At 39.4% G+C, this 21,841-nt stretch overlaps 1 protein-coding gene across 1 annotated transcript in view; it reads left to right on the forward strand.

Annotated features, from left to right (window-relative positions):
- Positions 1-21,841, forward strand: part of LOC309878616 (formin-like) — a gene marked incomplete at its 5' end in the record, with an annotated part of 183,966 nt that overhangs the window by 45,487 nt on the left and 116,638 nt on the right. The window contains one exon of the mRNA XM_082761365.1: positions 14,932-14,993. Coding sequence (XP_082617491.1) covers positions 14,932-14,993 — 62 coding nt within the window. The remainder of the gene's footprint in view (positions 1-14,931; positions 14,994-21,841) is intronic.

Consider the following 21,841-nt stretch of genomic DNA (forward strand, 5'->3'; position numbering starts at 1 on the left):
TATGAACCTGGATTCAGAACTGTTCTGAGGCTTTGTTAGTTACATCTGATAACATCCTTCCCAAGTTCGCCCTCTCTGCTATGGCACAGACACGTACTCTTATCTGAAAAAGAAAAAACAAGCCACCACACCTATTTATTGTACGTTTCATCATTTTGTACACATCCATATTTTAATGTCTGTCTACTGCTCTAAACTCATAGGTTTCTGAGAATATATCAGGGAAGCAGTGTTCCTGTGGGGGTGTGAACACATTATGTTCCTATACCCACATCCATCCATGTTCGAATAAATGTACATGTACACATGCATTCTCAATGCATGCTTATATATATATATGCTTATAATATAAGCATAATAAATATAATTATAAATATTATAATAAATTTATAATTATTTATTATAATATCTAAACATACAAACATAAATATTTATTAAATAATAAATAAAAATAATAAATATAATTATTTATTATAAATATTTATTATAATATATTTATTATTATGATAATAAATACTATAATAAATATAATTAAAATTATAATGCATGCTTATAGTATATATACTATATAGTGATTGAGAAGGTGTTCTCAATCACTATAGGTGATTGAGAAGGTGTGACATCTACAGTCTAGAATAAACGTTACGTATTTTAACTTTTTTCTGAATGAAGTGGATAGAGAGAGTTTGTTACTCATTAAAGAAATGCTTTAATAAATTTGTTCCTCGTATTTTTGATAAGGCGTAATTTATTTGCCATATTGCACTTGTGAACATGATCCTGAAATAGATTGTTATTTAATATATATGTAATAGGACATATATTGAGAAAGAAATCATGTTGAATGTCCCCAACAACAGTACATCTAATGGTGCCTTCCTGTGAGGATGAAAATCACAAGTGAAACTTAATTTCTGTTATCAAGTAAATGAACTATTGCTGTAACCTCACCTGCGACAGGAGGGGAATGATCAAGTAGATAGTTACTCAGGTGACTATTTTTGAATAGTGCTTTATATTGATTTGCAGCCAGAAAGAGTAGAAGCTCTTTTCTTCGTTTACGTAACAGAATCAGGGGGGTTGCTGGTTTTTCCTTTGGGAGGCCTGCTTTTCTGTGGGTATCGTTCTGTTACTCCCAGGGAATTCAATAACTGTTGTGTAGTTACTTTGTTTTCTGTAGTAAGTTAACAGCTATGTCTTCAGGAACAGCACAGGTATTATCTCAGTACTCAGACAGTGTTTAAATGCTTAACTAATGATGTGTTTGGAACTTGTTTCTCTATGTGTTCCTTTCCAGCTGTCTCCCTTCTCCACATCTCCTTATTTTCACTCTAACAGAATCTTTAAGGTGCAGAAAATGATCATTTTAAATCTTAGGTTTACATGTTTCTTCCTTCTCCTGAAAGTCTAAAAATCATTCAGTAGACATGAGGGATGTCTGCTTATTTCTTAGGCTGGGGAATTGATTTCCATCGATATATTGAATTACAAGGCTGTAAAAGAGTTCAGGTCAAATGGGAAGTAAATAAAGGAGGAAAGGCAAGAGTAGATGGAATGGGGTGAGGGAAGAAGAGTTAGAACAACATGAAAAACTATATTCAGTATAGTTTTAGACAAGCCCTTATCCCTAAATAAGTCAATTTTAATTTCTTAGTTACAGTGAGATGCTTAAATATTAAACTTGTTCAAATTGGTTCTGAGAAAGTTTAAGTCTTTCTGTCAGTTCTTTATAAACCTAAGCTTTGGGCTTTCACTGACCAATCACCTTGTAAAAAAACATGTAAGCCATGATTTAAGTGCTTAAAACATTGTACTCATTTAACATGTTAAAAAAGTTTCTATATTTCTACCAAATCTAATTCTTCTGTGTAAAACTTATACTTTAAATACCAGTTCAAGACAGAAGAAATGACATGGTTTGTAAGATGCTCTTGATTATTTCTATTAGGGGAAAAAAATGTGTGAACGTTTGCTGCCTCTTAGGACTGTAGCGCCTCCCCCCCCCCCCAAAAAAAAAAAAAAAAAAAAAAAAAAGACTGTAAAGCTGCATCAATACATTTGTGGAAATCAATAAATAAATAGCTAAAAAGAAAGCAGCTGTGGTGAGGAGATGCTCTTCTGGCACCTGGTGGTTAGAGCAGAAAGCTGCATGGGAAATAATGGAAGAGAAAAGAAAGGCTTCAGTAAAAGAGAATTTGAAAGGGGTGGGACCAAACGTTACCAAAGAGAAAGACAAGAATAAGAAACTCTCACTATTCAGAAATTTAATGAATTGACTCAATTTAAAGATAATGGATTCCTCAAGGCACATAGATAACTCTCAAGTTTTCCGGCTTCTCTTCTGTAATTACTTTTAAATTGTTTGATAACATTGTTTTGGATTTTTCATTTGATGAGTTTAATAAGTAAGATTTTTTACAAAAATGAATGTGCTTAAAATGCCTTTAAACCTTTGACTGTCTACTTGAAGTTTTGAGATCATGGGGGAGAAGGTTCTTAAACTGCTTATGTAAAGTTTTGAGGAATAACTCATCTATTTGAAATGTCAGTTGTGGAATTTTCTGTGTGAAAGGTTTTCATGTAAGATTTTACTTAAACTGAGAGAAAGTAAGTGATTTGCTTTGTTGTCAAAGAAGAAAAGGTAACCTTAGAATATTTTGCATCTAAGTTTGTTTGAAACTTTTCAGGGATCTTAAGAAATATCAGGAGGCATTCTTCTTTCAGGAAGTCAGCATGTTGTATTTTCTGGAATCAGGTGCTCAAGGTCATCTTCTCCATGCATAAAGAGTCTTCTGAAAAATAAGCATAATCAGCAAAGTTTTGAACACATATAGAATAGTACTGAATAATGTTTTAGTGTATACACTTGCTTTATGCAGCAGTTTTAGAAAATGAGAATTGCCATTCAATTTAGACAAGAACATTGTGATCCACTGTATCTAGTACTCCCAAAGCTTCAGGTTATATCTTCAGTTTACCAGATTCACCAGTGAATTCACCTTTTCTTTTCGAAATGCTAATGCTCAGTGCAGCTTGCTCTGTATCATGACAAACATTTAAATGAACACGTATATATTTGTAAATGTTATTGCTGCTTTGTATTCAAATAATTTCTTTGTAATTACACATCTGACCACATTTTAGGCATTTGCTTGAACTGTGTAGGCTGTTCAAAACGCCTAGTGTTTATTTCATGTTTGATTTTCTATTCATTAGGGAAAAACATGCATATTGAAGTATATATTTTCTTTGCAAAATAGTGAAGCACGCCTCATACTTTAGTTGTCATTGGTAATATCATATTGTGTTTTATCTCTACTATCCAGTGGCATATGTCATATCTTGGCTATTGATTTATTTACATATATTTTTCAATGCTGACTGAGGTATATGCTTATAGCAATGAATAAAAAGCAGGGAGTCTGCTGGACTGTCTGCTAGGATACATATTTAATGAGTGTAAAAATCTAAGTACCCTGTGTGAAACTTGAATACAATCTTACTAATGCTTTTGTCTCTAGCTCACCTAAAGCTTTATGAGGAGGGACCACCAGGTGGGTGGAACAGCATAACATTGTCTGTCTCTGTCTAGTCTTTGGTCTCTCTTGTTGTTGTAAAGGTGGTATGTACCTTTCCTTGATAGAACGGGAATCATAAAGGCAGAGTCTGTAGATGAGGAACTGTTTTCATTATTCTAGCTTGAGAGGCTGCAATTTCAGTTGCAGCTATCCTGTTACAGCAAGTGGTACCTAAGTCGGTTTCCCTGACTTTCAGATCCATCCCACAATGCTACGTGTCAAAGTTTGCGAAGCTGAAATTTGAAGACAGATCAGAGTGATATCACAATAGGGAACTGATGTATTACTTTCCTCTAATTTGGTTGTCTGTGAGCAAACTCCAGGTAAACGTAACCCATTTTAGGGATTATCTTCTATCCCTAGTGCTTGAGTTTGTTATAACCAGGCATTGCTTATTCTAATGAGCCTTGAAGGGAAGACTTCAGCTGTAGCGAGAATCGGGATGGAGACGTTTATTCTGAAGTTGTGGACTATACTTCTCCATTGTGAGATGTTCCTTATGTCAAAACAAGGTAACAGCTGAATTTAAGCAAAAAGACAAAGTGAAACAATTTAATAAATGTTGAGAAATTTCATAGCAGCATACTTTTACAGATTTGAGTAAATATTGCATATAGAAATGGCAGCTGATTTTGTGTGTGTGTACAAGAACTAACTTTAGCATGTACTAGTTCAGTATTAGACTATTTTGGTGGATTAAAGGAATTACAGCTTTCAGATGATGATGTTAAGTGAACAAGATACTTGAAGAAATTAATCCAAATGACTCTGAAGCCCTGTCCTGTTGCCTCTGAAATATCATGATGAAAGTCTACTCATGGGTGTTACATGTACATTAGTACATCGTAAAAAATAAAACATTATTCAGGCATTTTTGCATAAATAAAAGCATCTTGTATTGGAACTGTTATAGCTTGTTAGAGTTCCCCTGCACATTCAGTTTTCTCAGGTTATAAAAGTTACGTTGTCTGTGCAAACTGTCAGTAAGTGAGTATCTGAAGAGTCTGGTCTGCTCGGTTCATCTCTCCCTGATGACTCAATTGCTGGCATTTTCCATTTCCCTCACATGAAGTAGGATTTTGATGGTGGTGTGGAGGCCACAGAAACGCTTAGATCTTTAGAGTTCCAGGCCACTCATGTAATTCACTGCTTGCTTGGAGACCAGGCAAATGAGCATGCTGTTCAGTTTATCCGTCTCATAAAAATGTCATATTTTTTCCCTCCTTTCCAGTGGAACAAATAAGTAAACATCAAAGAGTTGTTCATGAAACAGAAACTCCTACCGCTCAACTCTGCTCTAAAATGTGTTAGCAAAGATTTAGGCTGTAAATGTTTACAACTAACTGAATAGCAATTTAGAGATGAGTAATTCATTTTTAGTTTGGTTTCATTTCAGGCATCTTAACTTACAATGTAGAGGAGAATTGGAAAGGAATAACTTACCATGTTTCATGTACAAACCAATTTACTCTGATTCATATTCCAGAGCAGAGTATTCTTGTAAAATTAGCATTAATGGCCCTTTGTTTCAGGTCATTCTGTGTTAATGTTTAAAACTCAGATATTAATATCTTCAGATACCTCTTCATCTGTTAACTCAGTTCTCAATATGTAATTAAAACATCAGTCTGTATATAATATAATTGTCAGTGACTGTCAGCCTAGAATACTTTTTCCCAGTCTGTATGAAGACATTAAATGTTGCAGAATTTTTCTTACTAATTTTTTTGGGCCAGGATGTTTGCATGGAAGATTCATGATTTCTTTCTGCAATTTTTTTTTCCTTGTGAAGTTAAAAATCAGAGGCTTTGTGTATACTTTCATATAAGGACACATACCTTTTATATACATACATTTATGTACATACATACATACATATATATATATATATATATATATATATATATATATGTATAACGTGCGTATATGTAAAATATTTCCAAAATAGATTTCTGGAGGCACAGTGCTTTATTATACCTCCTACTTTTACTTCCTGGCCCAGTTGTCAGATAGGATCACATCATATAGACAGAAATACAAAGCTACTAACACTTCATGTAGCAAATTAGTGACAAATAGGACACTCAGCTTCAGGTCCACACAGAAATATTATCAGGTAGATGGATTTCTGTGCTTCTGCAAGCAGTTGTGATTTATAGGCATGTCAGTCCCTCTGTGGCCCTTGGTGGACTCCCTCTGCTAGCTCCATGTCTCTCTCCTACTGTGGAGTCCAGAACCAGACACAGTGCTCCACGTGCATCCTGACCAGTGCTGATTAGAGGGGAAAGATCACCTCCCTCAACGTGCTGGTAGTACTTTCCCTATTGCAGCCCAGGATACCATCAAGTTTCTTTGGTACAAGGGCTCATTGCTGGCTCCTGCTCCACTTGGTGTCCACCAGGACCCCAAGGTCCTTTTCTGCAAAGCAGGGTTGCACCCAGCATGCATGGGGGCTTGGGGTTGTTCTTCCCCAGGTGCAGGACTTTGCATGCCTCTTCCTTTGCATGTTCCTGTCAGCCCATTTCTCCAGCCTGTCAAGATCCCCCTTGACGGTCCCACACGTGTATCAAGGACTCATCCCTGTTTTGTGTCATCTGTAAAATTGATGAGGGTGCAAAGGCTTTGCAACTCTGCACTCTGCACATATACTCATAAATGAACTGGAAAAGTGAGCAGGAGATGGGAAAGCTTGCACCTGAAATGAAATTAGTAAGTGTAGAAAAGAATAAGACCTGAGAAAGTGCAATGCAAATTTATCTCATGAAAATGCCAAAATAAAAAAGCAGCAAACATTTGAAGACTGATGGATAATGGCAAAGGAAATCCAAAATGAAGAACATTAAGTTTTGCACTTGAGGAAGAAAGAAATACAAAGAAAAAAAGAAATCCTAAATTCACATATATAATGAACTCTGATCAGGTCATCACTCTTTAAATACAAGACCTCGGTAGGACCTTGATATTGAAATAGATCTTGGGAAATGTCATTTCACTACTCAGTAGTGATCAACCAATGGTGGTAGGAAACAGTAGGACAGAAATAAAAGACAAATATGTAGATTACTGTAATTTCAGTGCTTAAATGTCCACATTTTGAATCTGGTGGGAAACTGTAGTTTCAGAAGGGGACAGTAAGTTTGATCAAAATTATGAAATGTGCTCTTTATGAAGAAAGACTATATAGACTAATATGCTGTCAACTGAAAAAGAAATAATCAAGGGGTTTGTGATGGAGACCTCTAAAATTGCAACAAATGGCAAATGGGTAAATAGCAAACACTTTTCTTCCAGTGCACATATTGCAGACATCAAATGAGACTAACAGGTGGAGATTCCAAGTAAACAAAAGGGTCTTCACCTAACGTGTAATTAATTCTTTGCTGCAGGATGTTATCTGCTTCCAGGAGTTTTAAAATCAGCAATGCACATTCATGAGAGGAATCCACTTGCAAACTGTTAAATATGAAAACAACATCTGTGGTTTAAAAGTTCTGAATTGCAAATCATGTTGCTGGAAGAGCACGGGAGAAAAGTATGGCTACCTTTTTGCCTGTTCTTATTTTTTTTTTTTATGTCACCTGCGTTTTGGCTACTGTCAGAGACAGGATACTAGGCAAAATAGACTTTTGGCATGGCTCAATGCAGATACAATTTTGTTCATTATGAAGCTGAATGATTTTTATTTCAGAGTGACAACTGGGATACATATGGTATACATATGACTAGTCATCTTACGTATTACTTCAGTGAGGAATTTCCTCACAAAGTAATATGAGCTGAAATATGTCATATGTTCTATATTTTTAGATTTTTATTTTGGTAAGACTCAGCTAAGCTTTTGTGTTTGGCTTCAGAAGTTTAGACCCGTGTGCTTTAAAGTTTCTGAGGCCTGAGGTGTTTTCACTGTCTGGTTTCTGGTATGAGTTTTGTAACTATACTGTTTTCAAGCGATGAGAGTGCTAAGTCCCCCGTCTAACTGGTCTTTTGCTGTAAATCTAGTGCTAGCTTCCTGAGAATGCCCTTCATCACAGTCCTGCTACTCTACACTTGGCAGTTTTGTTTACCTCTGCAGGGACTTGTAGAAATAAGAACAAAATAGAGACTTTGCAACGTGTTCCTGAACCTCCATAGATTAGAAATATATAACATGAGTAATCCCAAACAAAATAAGATATTTTTACTTAATTCACTGACTTTTATTTCCTTTTGCTTTGTAGTGTCTTCTGGAAACCAAATTAGTTTCCCATAAGAAATCCAACTCATTTTACTGTTTTAATGTTCTACAACAAGTTTATCTCTCCAAATTAGACACAATCTTTTACTTACACAGCTATTTTTTCTCTAATATGACTCAGTGAAGCTCTGCATTGAAATCTACTTGACTGGGTAAATCTCAGGTACTTTCACTAGGTGCTAACTATTTCCCTGAATGTGATCTGGATAGATTTCAGAACTTGGAAAAGTGATTTGACCTAGGCAAGAGGCATCTCTTTGACTTTCTATGTGCAGAGAGGACCTGCATGATTTAATGTTGGTGTATGTTGCCTAATGGATTTAAAATACATACAGCAAACCATAGATGCAAGAAGTGTGAATGTAAAGGATGAAAGTACAGAAAAACAGTAGTGGGGAGGGAGGGAAGATTCATTTTGTTATCATTATAACTCTCATGATAATGAAGTCCAAGTAAAGCTTTAGTATATCTGATGATGAATCTGTATGATTAGCAAGACTGCTTTATATACCTGCCTTATCTACCTCCAATGGCAAAACATGGGATCAAGTGGAAATTTAAGTTTCACACGAAGGAGATTTCTGTTTTTACAATAACTAACCAGTTTAATTTTCCAACAACGTACATCCAAAATAGAAACCTCACACTGCCATGCTTTTTCATTAGCTAAGTTAAAATTAGTCTATATTGTTAGTTTTCACCGAGGCCTCTGTCTAGCTTCCTGCCAATAGTAATGTTACTTTAAAGCAAGTATTTTATTGAAACATTTTTCAATATCCTGGTACACAGAAAATGCTTTCCTAACTACCAGAAGAGGTAAAAAAAAAAAAAAAAAAAAAAAAAAAAAATCTATATCTATGCCACATTTTTGTCTGCTTTATCTCAGTATCTCAGGAAAAAAACAACTAGTCTTATGATGGTTTGCTTTAGCAGCAGTGGGTTATAATTATTGACTGAAGGAAGCACCAAGTTGCATAAGTAAAGAGTATGCCCAAGTAGGTCAAAAACCCTCCAACTTTTATAGTATTTTTCCTGGGACGATCTCCTCTCAACACAGAGAAAAAAGTGTACTAGAAGTAATAAATTAAAATTGTTAGAGCTGGTTGGAACTGAATTTGTACAGTGAGATTATTTACTTCTCGCTTGTTTGCCTTATGTGAATGACTAACATTCACATTTTTCATTGTTTTCTCAGTAATTAAATTCTAATTTGCTTGTGGTCACTTGTCAGGGTAAGAGCATTTCCCATCTGATTTGTATCTGATTTGTTTGTTTAAAAAGCCCTTCAGAGTACTGTTTGAATTGGGGATGGCTAACTTATTCATGCCTTACAGCCACTTTCTTCCTGGCAGGCTGTTTGTAGACCAGGCAAGCACAACAGGATGTTTCCACCATCAGTCTTCTGTTATCCAGGATAATGAAAGATTTTAAAACCTCAGAAAATATAAAAATCTTGACATTACATAAAACAGGGGATGTGCTGACATGGAATGCAGTAAAGAGCCACACCCTGACACCAGGTCAGCTTTGGTCTGTAAGGGGAGACAGATCCAGGCTCTCTTCAGTGGTGCTGGGTGACAGGACAGGAGGCAATGGACAGCAAATGAAACACAGGAGGTTCTGTCTGAACATCAGACAGGGTGACTGAGCCCTGGCACAGATTGCCCGGAGTAGTTGTGGAATCTTTGTGCTTGTAGATGCATCTGGACATGGTAGTGTGAAACTGGCTCTAGGTGTCCTTGCTTGAAGAAGGAATATGGACCAGATGACCTTCAGAGGTCTCATCCAGCCTTCAACCATTCTGTAACTTTGTGCTTCTGTGATGATTAGCTTTATTTCCATATCAGTCTGAATGTCATTAAGGTATTGTAGCACCATGTATTGGGAGGTTTTGTTGCACCATTGTATCTCAGCTGGCTCCAAGAACAGTCCATAAAAACAGTACTTCATTGGGTGTTGTTTTTTATCCAATAGGTATTTCTTTTTACTATTTAATTAGGAGAAACTACAATGGTAGAAAGAAACAAAAGAAGCTTATGCTGCAGAATGCCTACTTACTGCATAGTAGACAATGTTTTAAATATGTTATAGTATATCAATGTATGACACACTTGCTTTTATGTAGTAACAGTATTTTAAGGAACTAATTAGGTTTATTCTTATAATCTAGTAGTTGCTAAGCATACTTTTATTTGGAATAAGCAAACTGTAAAAGAATCTCTACTTTCTATTTTACTCTATAACAAAGTTTAAACAAAGCAATCTCAAGAATTTATTTTGGAACTTTCAGCTAGGAGTAATGAAAAGCACATGCCTTTGGGACTTTGGAACTTAAATAACTTAAAATGATGGTATCTTGCAAAATGTCTATCACAAAAAATAACGCACAACTAATTTTATTTTTTTTAACTGTTTTTTGTACTGTATTAGGTTTAATCTGCCAGGGTTCTTCCATCATTTTGTGCTTTCACAAACATTCATGGCAACATAAGAGAAGAGGCAACAGAGAGTTAGGAGTGAGTAGACAGAGTGAAAAATCTGCTTTAGGTGCAGTAGAGGTCTATGCCGGCACAAGTTCATACCCAAATCCTAAAGAATGTTGAGCACTGGGCAGTCCAAGAGAGACAGTAGATCTTTTGTTAAGATTGTTAGAAGCATTTTGAAAGCCTATTATTTGCTCTGGCTATCATGTGACCTTAAAGAGCTAAACTTCAAGTCACAATGTTCATAAGGTTCATGCCCTGCAAACTGAGTGCTTAAATAACTAAGGTGCCAGAAGGGTCACTGACTGTTCTGAGGACCTGAGGCAGCTGTTTTTTTAAGTCTAGTTTAGGTGAATGAATAAGCAGTTTGTGTCCAAAAAGCATATCAAAAAGGAGTTCACAGAATTACAGAATCACAGAATTCTCTAGGTTGGAAGAGACCTCAAGACCATTGAGTCTAACCTCTGACCTAACACTAACAAGTCCTCCACCAAACCATATCGCTAAGTTCAACATCTAAACAGTACAGGGGGACAATCACTTCCCTAGACCTGCTGGCCACAATGCTTCTTATGCAAGCCAGGATGCCATTGGCCTTCTTGGCCACCTGAGCACACTGCTGGCTCACATTGAACCAACTATCCACCAATACTCCCAGGTCCTTCTCCGCCAGGCAGCTTTCCAACCACTCATTTCCCAGCCTGTAGCTCTGCTTGGGGTTATTGCGCCCCAGGTGCAGGACCTGGCACTTGGCCTTGTTGAACTTCATGCAGTTGACCTCAGCCCATCGGTCCCGCCTATCCAGGTCCTCCTGCAGAGCCTTCCTACCCTCGAGCAGATCGACACATGTGCATAGCTTGGTGTCATCTGCAAACTTACTGAGGGTACACTTGATCCCCTCATCCAGATCATCGATAAAGATATTGAAGAGGACTGGCCCCAGTACTGAGCCCTGGGGAATGCCACTAGTGACCGGCCTCCAACTGGATTTGACTCCATTCACCACGACTCTTTGGGCCCAGCTATCCAGCCAGTTTTTAACCCAACGAAGCATACGCCAGTTCAAGCCATGAGCAGACAGTTTCTTGAGGAGAATGCTGTGGGAAACGGTGTCAAAAACCTTGCTGAAGGTCAAGGTAGACCACATCCACAGCCTTTCCCTCATCCCCCAAGCGCGTCACCTTGTCATAGAAGGAGATCAGGTTCGTCAAGCAGGACTTGCCTTTCATAAACCCATGCTGACTGGGCCTGATCACCTGGTTGCCCTGTAAGTGCCGCGTGATGACACTCAAGATAATCTGCTCCATGAGTTTCCCTGGCATTGAGGTCAAACTGACAGGCCTATAGTTTCCTGGGTCTACCCTCTGGCCCTTCTTGTAGATGGGCCTCACGTTTGCTAGCCGCCAGTCGACTGGGACCTCCCCCGATAGCCAGGACTGTTGATAAATGATGGAAAGCGGCTTGGCCAGCTCCTCTGCTGGTTCTCTCAGTATCCTTGGGTGGATCCGATCTGGCCCCATCAACTTGCATACATCCAAGTGCCGTAGCAGGTCACCAACCATTTCGTCTCATGGATAGCGAGGGCCACATTCTGTTCCCCATCCCCTTCCACCAGTTCAGGGTACTGGGTATCCAGAGAGCAACTGGTTTTGCCGCTAAAGACTGAGGCAAAGAATGCATTAAGCACCTCTGCCTTTTCCTCATCTTTCGTAACTAAGTTCCCCCCCGCATCCAGTAAAGGCTGGAGATTCTCCTTCGTCCTCCATTTTGCATTATTGTATTTGTAAAAACATTTTTTGTTGTCTTTAATGGCAGTCGCCAGATTGAGCTCCAGATGAGCTTTGGCCTTTCTGGTTTTGTCCCTGCACTGCCTTGCAACATCCTTATAGTCCTCCCGAGTGGCCCACCCTCTTTTCCAAAGATTGTAAACCTTCTTTTTTCTCCTAAGCTCAGGCCACAATTCTCTGTTCAGACAGGCCGGTCTTCTTCCCCGCCAGCTGGTCTTTGGGCACGTGGGGACAGACCACTCCTGCGCCATTAAGATTTCCTTCTTGAAGAGCGCCCAGCCTTCTTGGACTCCTCTGCCCTTCAGAACCGCCTCCCAAGGGACTCTACCAACCAGTGTCCTGAACAGTTCAAAGTCAGCCCTCCGGAAGTCCAACACAGTGGTTTTACTGGTCTCCTTCCTGGCTTCTCCAAGAATGGAGAACTCTACCATTTCATGGTCACTCTACCCAAGACAGTTTCCAACCACCACATTCTCTGTTTGTGAAGAGAAGGTATAGCGGGGCACCTCCCCTGGTAGGGTCACTAACCAGCTGCGTCAGGAAGCTATCTTCCATGCTCTCCAAAAGCCTCCTAGACTGCTTTCTCTGGGCTGCACAACAGTGCTTCCAGGATATATCCAGGAAGTTGAAGTCCCCCACAAGAACAAGTGCTGACAATTTCCTAACTTTTGTCACCTGCCTGTAGAACTCCTCCTCATTCTCCTCATCCTGGTTTGGCTGCCTATAACAGACCCCCACTAGGATGCTTGTCTTGTTGGTCTTCCCGCTGAACCTAACCCATAGGGACTCAACCTTATCATTCCCATCCTCAAGTTCCGCGACGTCAAAACTTTCTCTGACATAGAGAGCCACTTCCACCACCCCTGTTCATATAGGTGGGGGGGGAACGCTCTGCCCTTCCTGCTCACCCTGCCTGCGCGAAACTGCCCTGCTAACTGTCGCACCACTCCCTTCTGATGCACCACGTCCTGGTCGCTCATGCTCCCTATGGGCAGCTTTTGAACGGCTGGGGAGGGGATGCTGCTGGCTCCACCTACGCCTCGTTCTCGCCTCGTTCACCTCCCTCGCATGGGCTGCTGGGTCCTGGTGGCTCCCTCGAGTGTGCTCAGTGCTGGAAAAATTTGCCCTGCCTGTCCAATCTCCCGCTCCGCTACAGAATGCGTCTGTCCCGGCTGGAGTCGATCGCCTCAGCAAGTGGTGAGACGATTGGCTCGCCACTTGCCGAGATTCCGAGTTAATGGAATAAAATCTGAAAGTGTGTAGATCTAACCACTTATAATTCAAAGAGAGCAGTTAGTCAGTTCTTCCATGCTGGGAAGTTCTAAGGAGAACCTCGTAAGAGAGTATGGAGGTATTCAGATGAGTGATTCTGACTAGTTATAGTATTGATGTTTTTTTTTATTATTATTATTTTTTTTATTTCGCGTCTTGTAAAATGTCAAACGCTTCCTTCAGTTTTGTTTATCAATTCAGTTGCTTGGATATAGCTTCACCTGCCTCTCAAAATATTTGGAAAAAAAAGTTTTAAAGTAAAAGGTTCCTCAGCATACAGACTTCAGGGTGATGACTAGGTTAGGTTTTCTTTTCTTTTTTGCTCATGTATTCTCAAAAGAAAAATAAGAAAACCACCTAACCATTGAACCACTGAAATATTTTACTGATCTGGTGCTTTGGTCCATATTTTGATGATATAATGCTGTTTTACTGGTTCTTATGTTCCAGAGACATAGCACTGGAGAACGTTTTCAGTAAAATTTAACCTCCTTGGACTATTTTGAGTCCTTGTTTAAATTAGGATCTGAATCTTTTTTTTTTTTTTTATTATTATTTTTTTTTTTATTTCAGGAAGCAGAAGCTAGCCAGGGAACTGGAAATGAACCATCAGATAAATTTTGATTTGGAAGCAGATGGGAGTGGAGCCTTAATAGAATGAACTCCAGTTACTTGTTTAGGATGGCTAGAGCATCTGGACCAGTGTCTCACAGGAGACAGGCTTTTCTTAAATCATTACACAACTGTAATGAAAATTCTTTTCTTTCTTTTTCGGTCAAATGTAGCCAGTATGGAGTGAGGGACACCATAGCATGAGATACAGGTTCTGGAGGTTTGTTTGGTAAATCTACATTACAGTCACCTCTAAAACTATATAATCAGTGCTCAGTGTTTTCAATTTTTCATTGCTGACATAAATTTCCCTGGCTTTAAGTTTCATTTTCTGGGTTTTGTTATAGCCTCTCCAAATTAAAAAGAATTATGTAGTATGTAGTATATTTTCCCTCAGAAATTACTTAATCTCTGCAATTAAGCTTCATATGACAAATTTAAGAATTTTTTGTATGTCTTGCTGTTGGGTACTTTTTCAGGTCTTTGTCTGAATTTGTGATTAGTCCTGTATCCAATTTGCATGTGTTTAGTGGTCATATATTTACAGTTCAGTTTAAATAATTTCATTTAATATACGCTTTTTTTAGAACGTATGTGTGTATGAATGCATGTATGTCATAATATATCCTATCAGCTCTACTTTTATCTGCAAAGCTAACCCTTCTGTTTCTTCTTGTTGTTCCAGTCTGAAATATCTCCACCCCACCTTTTCCTCTCAGCATGGAATACCTCTTTGCTTTATCCTCTGTTCTCAGTAAGACCACTGAAAATCTTGTCATGGGGTCTCAGAACAAAAATGCTAATTACAACGTTGCATTTAATTTTCCATCACCATTTGCAGAAGGTCTTTTATTTGAGAGCCTGCATCTGCATTCCGGACCTCATGGTGTAGTATGAAATACACTATGCTTAAGAGGTCATGTTGGTTTCTGACTCTAATGGAATGTTCTTTTTTATCTTTACAGAGTACCAAGCTGCCATTTTGCATTTAAAGAGGGAACACAAAGAGGAAATTGAAACATTAAAGGTATACTTCTATAATATTTTTTTTCCTTTCTCTGACTGTGATTTACAGATTTAAATAGTGCAACATATATTTACCTTCAAATAATAAAAATTCCTTTCTTTATAAAAGTAATTTTCAGTTGACTGTCAATTCAGTTAAAATTAGTTTAGTTAAAATCCATACATGTGCTCACATAGGATGGCAAAAAGTAGTTTTTCATATTTCTTTTTCATAGTTTTGTTTGTTGTACTCATTTAGCATGGAAGACATTCTTCCGTCTATCTCAGCAAGCAGTACTTTTCCATTTGCTTATCATATTAGAGCACTGACATTTAACTACTCACTCTTTCTCACCAAAACATACTTCTCATTAAGCAGATCACATATAGCAGTCATCAGATTAGTACAATTAGAGTATTTGTATTACAGAATGTTTATTTATGTCTGCAGAAAGGCCAGGACATATCACAGAATCACAGAATCACAGAATTTCTAGGTTGGAAGAGACCTCAAGATCATCAAGTCCAACCTCTGACCTAACGCTAGCAGTCCCCACTAAACCATATCCCTAAGCTCTACATCTAAACGTCTTTTGAAGACTTCCAGGGACGGTGACTCCACCACTTCCCTGGGCAGCCTGTTCCAGTGCCTCACAACCCTTTCAGTGAAGAAGTTCTTCCTAACATCTAAACTAAAACTCCCCTGGCTCAACTTAAGCCCATTCCCCCTCGTCCTGTCACCAGGCACGTGGGAGAACAAACCAACCCCCACCTCGCTACAGCCTCCCTTGAGGTACCTATAGAGAGCGATAAGGTCGCCCCTGAGCCTCCTCTTCTCCAGGCTGAACAAACCCAGCTCCCTCAGCCGCTCCTCGTAGGACTTGTTCTCCAGGCCCCTCACCAGCTTCGTCGCCCTTCTCTGCACCCACTCAAGCACCTCGATGTCCTTCTTGTAGCGGGGGGCCCAAAACTGAACACAGTACTCGAGGTGCGGCCTCACCAGAGCTGAGTACAGGGGGACGATCACCTCCCTAGCCCTGCTGGTCACGCTGTTCCTGATACGAGCCAGGATGCCGTTGGCCTTCTTGGCCACCTGAGCACACTGCTGGCTCATATTCAGCCGACTATCCACCATCACTCCCAGGTCCTTCTCTGCCTGGCAGCTCTCCAACCATTCCTCTCCCAGCCTATAGCTCTGCTTGGGGTTATTGCGCCCCAGGTGCAGGACCCGGCACTTGGCCTTGTTAAACTTCATGCAGTTGACCTCAGCCCATCGGTGCAGCCTATCCAGATCCTCCTGCAGAGCTTTCCTATCCTCAAGCAGATCGACACATGCGCATAGCTTGGTGTCATCTGCAAACTTACTGAGGGTGCACTCAATGCCCTCATCCAGATCATCGATGAAGATATTAAAGAGGACTGGCCCCAGTACTGAGCCCTGGGGAATGCCACTAGTGACCGGCCTCCAACTGGATTTGACTCCATTCACCACGACTCTTTGGGCCCAGCTATCCAGCCAGTTTTTAACCCAACGAAGCATACGCCAGTTCAAGCCATGAGCAGACAGTTTCTTGAGGAGAATGCTGTGGGAAACGGTGTCAAAAGCCTTGCTGAAGGTCAAGGTAGACCACATCCACAGCCTTTCCCTCATCCACCCAGCGCGTCACTTTGTCATAGAAGGAGATCAGGTTCGTCAAGCAGGACTTGCCTTTCATAAACCCATGCTGACTGGGCCTGATCGCCTGGTTGCCCTGTAAGTGCTGCGTGATGACTCTCAGGAGGATCTGCTCCATGAGCTTCCCTGGCACTGAGGTCAAACTGACAGGCCTGTAGTTTCCCGGGTCAGTCCTCCGGCCCTTCTTGTAGATGGGCGTCACATTTGCTAGCCACCAGTTGACTGGGACCTCCCCCGATAGCCAGGACTGCTGATAAATGATGGAAAGCGGCTTGGCCAGCTCCTCTGCCGGTTCTCTCAGTACCCTTGGGTGGATCCCATCCGGCCCCATCGACTTGTGCACATCTAAATGCCGTAGCAGGTCACCAACCAGTTCTTCATGGATAGTGAGGGCCACATCCTGCTCCCCATCCCCTTCCACCAGCTCAGGGTACTGAGTATCCAGAGAACAACCGGTATTGCCGCTAAAGACTGAGGCAAAGAATGCATTAAGCACCTCCGCCTTTTCCTCATCTCTTGTAACTAAGTTTCCCCCCGCATCCAGTAAAGGATGGAGATTCTCCTTAGTCCGCTTTTTTGTGTTGATGTATTTATAGAAATGTTGTTTGTTATCTTTAACGGCAGTAGCCAGATTGAGCTCCAGATGAGCTTTAGCCTTCCTAATTTTGTCCTTGCACAGCCTCGCTACATCCTTAAAGTCCTCCCTAGTGGCCTGCCCACTTTTCCAAAGCTTATAAACCCTCTTTTTTCTCCTAAGCTCAGGCCACAATTCTCTGTTCAGACAGGCCGGTCTTCTTCCCCGCCAGCTCATCTTTGGGCACTTGGGGACAGACCGTTCCTGCGCCATTAAGATTTCCCTCTTGAAGAGTGCCCAGCCTTCCTGGACCCCTCTGCCCTTCTGAACTGCCTCCCAAGGGACTCCACCAACTAGTGTCCTGAGCAGCTCAAAGTCAGCCCTCCGAAAGTCCAATACAGCGGTTTTACTGGTCCCCTTCCTGGCCTCGCCAAGAATAGTGAACTCCACCATTGCGTGGTCACTCTGCCCAAGACAGCTCCCGACAATCACATCCTCCACCAGTCCTTCTCTGTTTGTGAAGAGAAGGTCTAGCGGGGCACCACCCCTGGTAGGTTCACTAACCAGCTGCGTCAGGAAGCTATCTTCCACGCTCTCCAGAAACCTCCTAGACTGCTTTCTCAGGGCTGTGTTGTGCTTCCAGGATATGTCAGGGAAGTTGAAGTCCCCCATGAGTACAAGAGCTGACGATTTTGCAACTTCTGTCAGCTGCCTGTAGAGTTCCTCATCCGTCTCCTCATCCTGGTTCGGCAGTCTATAGCAGACCCCGACCAGGACACTAGCCTTGTTGTCCCTGCTGATCCTAACCCAAAGGGACTCGACCTTGTCGTTCCCAGCCATAATAGTATAAAACCTATTAAACTGAGAAGTCTGAGAGTCTGAGTTGTTTGAGCAGACAGGGTGGAACGATGGTAGCAGCTGGTGGCATGGAAAGGATAGGTGAGGAGTCTGTTGTGTGCAGTGAGTGCACTCTTCCCTATTAAGCATCTTTTGAAATTCAGCACAGGGAAATGCAAGCTGGCACTGAAGTAAATATAGCAATAATGTACAATAAACATTTCAAATAACTGTTACAAAGAATAGTGTAACTCTCCCACACAAGAACAGTACAGAGATGGAAAGGGGGTTTATTCTTTTTTAGAGGTTATTTCAAACAATACTTAGTCTTGGTGAGAAACAAATCTGTGTTTGCACATTTCCAGCAACCCTGGAAATAGTAGTGGCAGAGGAGGCAGGTACTCATAGCAGTCCAGGAAGACTGAAGATTGCCATGACCTTATTACTGGAGTGTTTTCTCTTTCTTTCACTTTTCATGAAATTCAGATATTTTAGTTGTAACACAATGTTCTGAATTTCACCTTTCATTAAAATAGCACTGGTGTTGCACATATTGTTTTCCATAAGAATACATTTGCAAGAACCTGCAGGAGAAACAGATTTGTTTGTTTGCTGCTCATAACTTTGAATAATAAAAATATGCTCTTTCAAATCAGATTATTATTTTTTACCCAGATTATTAGAGTTTTTCTCAGGTATTGTTGTTTAAGTGCAGTTCTTTGTTATCTTGTTTAGTAGCAAGGAAATTGTGAATGGGGCATTTCCAAGCAGGTGGAATTGTGAAGCAAATTTTAACAATAAGTACACCATAAAATCTCACCATCTTATATACATATGTATGTAAATAGAATTTGAATGAGCTAAAATGCAAATATTTGTTGTTCATGAAGTGGAAGAGTGATATAGTGGCAATTTCTGACAGATTGTTTACTTATATTTTATACATTTGTTTGGTGATTATCTTGATGCTTGACACTGTTTTATCTCAGACTATTTAGTTCCAAACCAGAAAAGGCTATAGAACTGTTCTGTAAGCCTTTTAGGTTATAACAGTGATGTGTAATATCTATATCACAGTGATCAGAAAAATAATTGATGCAGAAAAATAGTAAGTGTACGCAAGATGCAATTCAAACAAGGCTTTTTGAATTCAATTTAGGAGTTACTAAAAAGTCACACAAGACCTTACACAAAGTTCTGTTTATAAGGTTAATGATTTCTGAGATATAGTGTAATTTTTCATTTTACAATATTGAATGACAATAGCAACTTCCTATATCAAAGACAAGTTGGAGCAAATATTCTGTTTCCAGTAGTGTCCAGCAGTGGGTGCTGGAAAACAGCATAAAATGCAGACTGTAAGAATGCCTTCTTCCTGTACAGTGGGTTTGTATTTGATTTGTTTTTCATTGGCAAATCTGAGTGCCTTCATTGTCTCTTACTCATTGTTTCTACTACCACTGCCTCCATGCCCCTTCCTTAGCAGTGTGCTTCTTGATTTTTGGACCTCAGCCCAGCCTGGTATAAGGTGTCAGGTTCATAAAAGATGCATGCTAACTAAACTGCTCAGAAATGCTACCCAAATATGCCATTTCCAGCAGTTAGTATTTTAAGGTTTTCCTGAAACAGTCTGCACTCAGGTTAAGGTATATACCAATACAATATATATACCAATGAATAAATTACAATATCACATGCTTTTGTGACTTCTGACCCTCTGAACAGTGTTCCAGTTTTTTCCCTGTATGTCCTTGACAATGAATTCCTTGTACTAGAATGTGACCCTTTGTAGATGCATCCTTTTTGTATATACAATTGTTCAGAGCTCTTTAATTCTCTGGAACATAAAAAATGCAATATGAAAATCTCTATATAGTGACACTAATAATCTGAAAAACACTTAGGACGGAGATCCTGAATTCCTGTATTTTGGTATGTCCTATGTCAAAGGAAGGTCAACGCCTAGTTATTCAGTCTCTGAAGAGAATGTCAACTCTTACGGCAGCATGTTATTTTTTATTGTGAATATAATCTGACAGTCAGATGCCGCTTACATGGGTATGTTGCATTGGTAAATCATAAATAGTTCTGCTTTTAAGTTTTAGTAGTTTTCTAAATGGAAGGGGGTAAAATCTTCATTTGAGTTGTTTTTGTGTTTTCGTGTTTGTTTGTTTGTTTGTTTTTTCCCTTTTTTTCCTTTTATTTACAGCCCATCCACTTTGAGAGGTTCTTTCTTCTGTGATGTTCAAACATTCTAAAAAACATTTTTTCTCTGCACCTCTGTTATTATCCTTTATTATTTTGTATTTTATTTCATAGGAATTTTTTCTGGGTTTTGTAATTAATTTAAAAATTATTGCCTTTCCCTGAAGTTGCTTCAGTCTGTAATACTTAAATATGGCAGGAAAGGGACATGATACTTGTTCATTCTTTATGTTATGAGCATTTGCACTGGTAAAAATAGAGTGTATTAAAAACATCAGACATTGTCTGTGTCTTTCCAGTCTTTTCATTATGTGAAGAAAGGCAAAAATACCTTGTTTTAAGATTAAAAAATATATATTAATTGCTACATACTACTGTATGTGTAGAACTTCACATTATAAAATTTAATATGGGACCACATAGAGAAATTATATTGTGCCATGATTTAGTGTAATACCTTGTTGCATTTTATACTTTAAAGATGTAACAGACGAATATGGTGGTAGATATCCTGACTATTGGAAGTGTTTGAGTTAAATATGATTTTGTATTATGCACTGAAGAAACCTACAGACAGAAATTTCTCTGAACCAGCTCTTTTGCAATCTGATCCAAATCCTGTATTGTGTATTTATGAAGAAAGTTATTCATCATACTTTCCGTATTAAAGATTAGGAGTGAGACTCTTATTCTTTCTTGCTCCTAAAATGCTTAGAAAAACCTTAAGGAGTGCTTGAAGGTATGTGTGTGGGAAGATTCTCAAGAGATTATTAAACCGCCCTCTGAAGGTAAAAGAAACAACGAAATCCTAGCTGTGTATGATTATAGGGCCATGGCAAAGCATTGTAGAGGTGGTAGATAAGCTCAAAGAGGCATGTGTTTTTTAAGAGGATCTTCACTGCTGAGTCGATTAAGCCTGGGGGGGCACTGTTCAATTGGAATGGTCTGGATTTTGAGCAACTAAGGTTACTGTAGACATTCTTTGCCTGGAACAGTTAGTCCTCAGCTATGTCAGAGAAAAAAATAAGTTATGCATAATCCGTCCCATGAAATTTATATATATGATGGCTTGTTGGTGAGAGCTCTGTTTACTTTTCAGCAATTATGAAGTGTCTTACACTTCTGTCCTGAAGGGTATGTAACCTAATCTTTTTTTTTTTTTTTTCTTTTTGTAAGTTATATTTTTCCTTGAGTATGTGAAAGCAATTCAGAATGGATTCTTATTGTTTAAGGTTTGTTATTGCTATGGTCATAACCTGTAAACTTCATTGGAATCAGAGCTTTACCCATACCACGAGTTTGAAAGGGTTGCTGTCAATGCTCGAGGCAGTCGTGAAGGATGTAAAACAGTTGCTAGGAAGGGAGACGGAAAGGCTTACTGTGGTTATTTGATGGTGCTCTCTTTATGACAGTGAAACTTTTTTCTTTTTTTCGGTGTCACTTGAAATCAATTCTAGTCATGTAATGTGTATATTAATTAAATTAAGATTACAAAATATTTATTACACCAATTGGATTACTGACAAATCTGTGCCATAATAGTGCATAACATCTCTGAACAGGTTTGTTAATGTACGTA

The sequence above is a fragment of the Aythya marila genome (assembly GCF_965140915.1).
Source record: "Aythya marila genome assembly, chromosome: 5".
Taxonomy (NCBI): domain Eukaryota; kingdom Metazoa; phylum Chordata; class Aves; order Anseriformes; family Anatidae; genus Aythya; species Aythya marila.